We start from the raw sequence: 6,000 nt of genomic DNA on the forward strand, positions 1-6,000 counted from the left end.
AGCTCACCACTTAAAGGAGGTTCGTCAGGACTGCCTGGCCCACTGCTGTGTCATTCTGCATTGAAGAATCCAGGCAGTAAGGTATTTTAAATGTATGAGTACTGCTCCAAGTTGCTGCTCTGCAGATGTCCCGGATAGGCACTCTGGCAAAGAGGGCTGTCAAAGAAGAAATCTCCCTTGCTGCTCTATGACAATACTGGATAGAGCTGGTAATCCAACGAGCAATCCCCTGCGTGGAAAGGGTAAACCCCTTACGAGGGGCGCTGAAAGCCACAAAGAGCTGAGGTGACTGCCTGAAGTCCTTAGTACGTTGAAGATAAAACTTCAAGCACTGCTGAATGTCCATTGAGTGGAGTGCTCTCTCCACTGGAGTAGCGGTTTGAGGATTTAAAAAAATTTTTTTTTTAGTATAACCGGCTCATTCAAATGAAAGTCCTAAAGCACTTTCGGTATGAACTTTGGGTTGGTACAGAGTATCACTGTTCCCTTTTTAAATTGGAGAAAAGGTTCCCAAATAACTGAAAAACATATCCACTACTCAAATTACTTCATATTTATACTATACTAATTTTCAACACTAACCCTTTATGGGTTCCGAAGTGGCGTGCTACTCGCCAGAAAAGGGCTTCAACACCCATCAGGGGAACAAGTGCTATTTGAATGCAAATCTTTTTTCCCCTTTTATCCCTCTGCTATTCTTCTCAATCTAAGTAACTGACTAATATCCACCACTAAAATTACTTCATATTTCACCATATTAATTCACCACTAATCTTTTATAGGCTTCCTGCATAGCGTGCGTCAACAAGCGCTATATAAATACAAACCTTTGTCCTCCTCTATCCTTCTGCTATCATTCGAAATCCAAATAACTGACTAACCTATCCACCACTTAAAATGTATTTGCATGTTTCACTATACTAATTCAACACTAATCCTCTATGTGTTCCGGAGTAGCGTGCTACTCGCCGAAAAAGCGGGGTAGTAAGCGCTATATAAATGCAATTACAATACAATACAATACATACTGCAGACTTTCCAGCTGTCCACCCCTTTGTTCTTGGTGTTCAGAAAGGCTGGGAACTCAGAGCTGGAAAAATAAAACGTCCATGTATTGTATTGTGTTTTATTGCATTGGATTGTAGAAGGGAAGTGCTTCTGATCTGCAGATTGTTATTCGAATTCCATCGGAGCCCTCTCGGCCATTTGTCACTCTAAAGATACAAAGTGGCGCATGCTGTGCACAGTGCTACAAAGTGACTACAATTTTGCAGGAAGCGATGTTTGAAAACCCCACTCGGCTCTTCCTCCTAGCGCTGCGGGCGGCCTGCAGCCCCTCCGCCGGTTCTTGCCGGGCCCAGCCGCACGCCTGCACCACTGTGCATCCTGCAGAGCACAGTAATAGAGCCCCGCATCCGCCTTTTCGGCTCGGAGAATCTCCAGGGTGCAGCGGTTGTTGACTGCGTCTGTCTTGCCCCGGAACCTGCTCTCGAAGCCGGGTCCATAGAAATCCACCTCGCGGAAGATCCAGAGCATGCCGGCCTCGGGGTCGTCCTTGTACCAGGACATCCAGTAGTCCACCATGACGCCCTTCTTGATGCTGCACTGGAAGGCGACCTCCCCTCCGATGGGGACCGAGAGCTCGGGCTGGAACTGCTCGGCCACCGCCTGAGAGTCCTCTCCCACCTGGCCCCGCGCCCCTGTGGGAAAGCAAAGGAGACTGTCACACCCGGTGATAAAGCCATGTTTCTAAGTGCAGTTGCAAGAGTTCTTAGAAAGGCACATACATGCAAACATACAGTTACAGTGCGTTAAATTGACCACTTCCGACAGTTACGGGCTTCCGCCCCTTTCTGGCCTTTTCATGTAACTCTTTTATAAATCCGTTTTATTCTCTTACTCCTCCGTTTTGTCTTTGATCTGGCTTTATGATTGATTACTGCCCTGTTTCCGCCCCCGAGGGTTTGAATTCTGTTCTCGATGTTCCACGCACACCTCAGCTTTCTCTGAAGGGCTGTGTTGCATTACTGCGGGGGTTACCCAAGCCTCACCTAGTACCTCATTATTCTCGGACTACACCTGACCGTGGTTGCCTCCTCTGCTGCATTCCTAGCGCTGTCAGTCACTCGAGCCAGAAACGAGCTCTCAGTGATCGGTAACTTCTTTTTGCCATTGCTTTACTGAACACATTTATATATCGAGTCTGCTGTTTATGTTCTGTTTCATTTACTGCTATTTTCATTGTGCAAAATGCATCCTCGAGTCCATTTTAGATGCAAGTGTGGATTGTTCTGTGAAACTAGTTCGAAATGCTGATCGTAGGTTGGGGAAAATCCCACCTGAAGTGGGCCCGCTATTCTTTTTCTGTTGTATTTATTGATATTTCTTAGGACATAATACATCCTTGCATCCATTTTAACCGTGAGGGGGCATTTTTGGACTAAGAAAATAGTGCTAAATACTGAATTAATCTTTTAGAGTAATTCCACGTAATCTCGTAGAATTTTTAGGCAATCCTACGTGCTTTTGCGGCACCGAATTACACAAACTATGCCCAACCCTATAGTTCAGGAAATTTTCCAAGATGCTGTTACAAAAGGTCAGCAAAGTTACTTTATGAAAACAGTTTTAAAGTGGAAGACACAACGCTGAAGATCATGTTGTAGTATTAAAGCACATTTTATAGAGGAGTTCAGTCATGGTTCCAAAGTTGATACATCTGTTACAGACCCGAGGAATTTGATGCTATGTGGGAAAACTTGTAATATAATTAAAGATCCCTTCAGAGACTTCAGAACAAACTTTTCAGCTGAATGACCTATTTTGGAGTAAATAAACCCTGTATGTAACCGAGTTACCCTTTATAAAGTTGAGTAGCGAGTTGTACTTTTCAGGATCCAGTATCATATTTGAAAAATGTCTTTAGGGTATCAGAAACCATGGTAGAGATCTGGAGCCAATTATAAAATTTGTAACATGTATTTGCTTATAGTTTTACCCACAAACCTTTCTATGCAATTTAGTATGCATTTTGATAATCTCTATTGTTTTGGGCATAACCTATGCAGAGTCGAGATCCCTTCTCATCCCAGGGTGAGGACTGATGACAAATGGTCTCATCTGCCTCTGATCCCTTTGACTGAGGTAAGGTCGCTACTGTACTATATGGTAGTTGGTACCCACAAGGGATGTTGTATGGGTGTGCTATGCCTCTAGCTCACTGTGTCTCTGAGAACGCAGTAGTAAATTGCCATGTCAGTCAGTCGGGCATCCACTATCGTCAATGGGAAGGTCTTTAACACCCGGTCCACTTGAGATGTGAATCTATGACGGAATCTCAGGTCCAGCTCATCCTCCTTTGAGGAGTCGTGCAGGATGAACTGTGGCCCCCTGTTTAAGGTATGTCTGTACCACATCAGCGTGGGGAATCCAGATTCATAAGTGCAGTTCAAGGTCACGGACTCGCCCTGCTTCACTTTGGCTTCAGATTCAGGCTGGTCGGGGGACTGTCCTTGACTCCTGCCTTTGGGAGATCAATACCAGTATTAATCATTTGACCTCATGTCTCAGGTTTAGACTTTTTGACATATTCTATTGAAAACCTCAGTGCAACATTGCCTCTTTAATAATCTCAGGGAAAACTTTGAAGTTAAAATACAAACAAATAATTATTCTGTTCCATCAGCCTAGTATCTGCAGTCATGTATCAAACAAATGCATCTGATGAAATGATTATAAAGTCTCACCTGGTCCCTCATTATTGTAGCTCTACATCTGGACTGTGCCGTGGACAAGAACGTTGGGACAGGGCTAGAATAGAAAGTGTGCACCTCTGATATCACAATAGGGAACAATCAGAGGGTTCAAAAGGGTTGTTCTTGCGTAAAAGCCAACTGACTCTGGATCAGACAGGGATGCGCAGAGCCACAATTCTAAGGAATGTGCATGTCCATGGTCGTTGTAGAGAACAATGACCAGGAAGATAATCGGGTCTACAACAAGAAGGACCAAAGGACATCCAGGCAGAAGAGACATTGTGGTGTTAAAACCAATTTATGACCCAGTAACAATCTATATTATTATGTAAAGAGCTTAGAAGCTGATTCATAAGGGCTTAGGATCATCCCTTTTCAACATATGGCAGATGAATGATTTGTCATGAGTACTCAGCAAAAGTACTCTAGTACTTAGGAGGTTCTAGAGTAATTTCAAATATTTAATCTAATACAGGATCTTGAAGTCGAAAGCAAGTTTCTCAGCTTTACAACATGACATGTAACTCTCCTGGTCTGGTTGGGGAATGTATTGATTCTGCATATGATGAGCCTTGCTGTGCATTTGTCTTTGGGATTTCAGTTCTTGGGGTTTGATATTGTGTCACCAAGAGCTGTGAGTTCTGCTCTTTAGTTTTGTGCTATACGTATATCCTAAACTATCGTACTGTGCTCTTCCCTTTGGTATTCTGAAAGAGACCGGCAGGCTTTCCAATGAATGTGCATTAAAATGAACCTATGTACTTCAATTACATAATACCATACTTAAAAAAATCTAAGTTAAAGAATGCTGAAATAACTTCACATTGTTTATAACTGTTCTTTACATCCATTGTTTTAGTTGCATTTCAAATAAAAAATAAATGAAAAATATCCCATTGAGTGTATTAACTCCAGTGGGGCGTTACGTTTGTGGACTATGTTTAGGGTACACTATTTACATCAAATGATATTTTGAAAACGATATTCTGGCTCCACACCTCAACGGTACCTTCAGTTTAGCATTGCATACATCATTTAAATTTCAAGGTTCATCAGTGAGGGCCACAAAGAAATAAGGATGAAAAATAATCAATGTAGGCGAGTTCACTGTAATCCCAATCCCTGCATAGTCAAACCCAAGGCACAGATGGGCCAATTGCATTTTATCACAAAAAAGGAATAAAATGAAGTTTCTTTTACAAGAGTAACGCCCAAAAGCTATTTCAGCATCCACGTTTTAAATATTTAAACTATTCACTAAAAATAGGCAAATCCAGCGTAGCCTGCATCAGGGTTAAATACCCTGACATAGAACCCCTTTAAGGTTAGCTTTCATTTGTACAGAAACCAAGACAGGGCGCCATTACAAAAGACAATTTCACTTATCTTGTTTTGAAATAATGGATAATCAATCGACATCCATGAGGGTCTGATTTAGAGTTTGTTGTTATTAGAAAATCCTCCAATTTCTGAAGCGCAATGCAAACTTTAATTCGCCAGCCTAGTTTCCTATACTACACTATTCACAGTGTAAGCCACTGAATTTGTCAATATAGTTAACATTTTCATCAGAAATGGAAGGGGTTTCCATTAGAAGCCAATTCTAAATCAGTCTGGAGTTATCTGAAGCCAACACAAAATGGAGTCTTACCCCAAAATGCCATCAATGTTACCAGAATTGTCGAGATAATGTCCATCGTTGGTCCCCGCAATGGGCCTGCAGAGACCTTAATTCTCACTAAGAGTTTGTGTTCCCAGCTTCCAGATTCTGGCGGATGTAGGGTTGAAAGCGTGGCTGCTGTGCGCGCGGTGTGCAGTATAAAGACGGAGCTCCACCTGCAGATGAGTCGTGACTAAGATCTAAAGAAAGACTGGTTATGGAAGCCTTAAACATGGTGCAGTCTGCACTCGGGAGGAAGTGGCATGTGATTCACTGTATCTGCGCTGTAAGAAAACAAGCCAGGTGGCTGTGGTCTCAGATGCAGACTGGCCTCTAAGGAAGTATGCCTCTTTTTAGATCTGTCTCTAGCCAATACGTGTTCATAAAATTAATATTATCCTAATTTATAATATTCTTACTTGTAGTAATTTCAAATCAAGCCCTTTTCATAGAATGATCATTTGTGTCAATCACATTTTTCTCCCGCCCTTTACACCATGGGACAGTGGGCCAGCCTACTTCAGCCACTGGCTACACTATGAGCAATGGTATTTTGCCCTTTCACAAGGAGCACAGCTACAAACT

General features: G+C 42.5%; 1 gene segment (V, D, J or C); it reads right to left on the minus strand.

The window, feature by feature from the left end:
• The window catches only part of LOC144753568 (T cell receptor delta constant-like), a 147,164-nt gene extending 141,555 nt beyond the window's left edge, over nucleotides 1-5,609 (minus strand). Inside the window, 1 exon segment of the C gene segment in view lies at nucleotides 5,407-5,609. Coding sequence covers nucleotides 5,407-5,452 — 46 coding nt within the window.
• Between the last annotated feature and the right edge of the window lie 391 nt (nucleotides 5,610-6,000).

The sequence above is a fragment of the Lissotriton helveticus genome, chromosome 5_1, assembly GCF_964261635.1.
Source record: "Lissotriton helveticus chromosome 5_1, aLisHel1.1, whole genome shotgun sequence".
NCBI classification, from domain to species: Eukaryota; Metazoa; Chordata; class Amphibia; order Caudata; family Salamandridae; genus Lissotriton; species Lissotriton helveticus.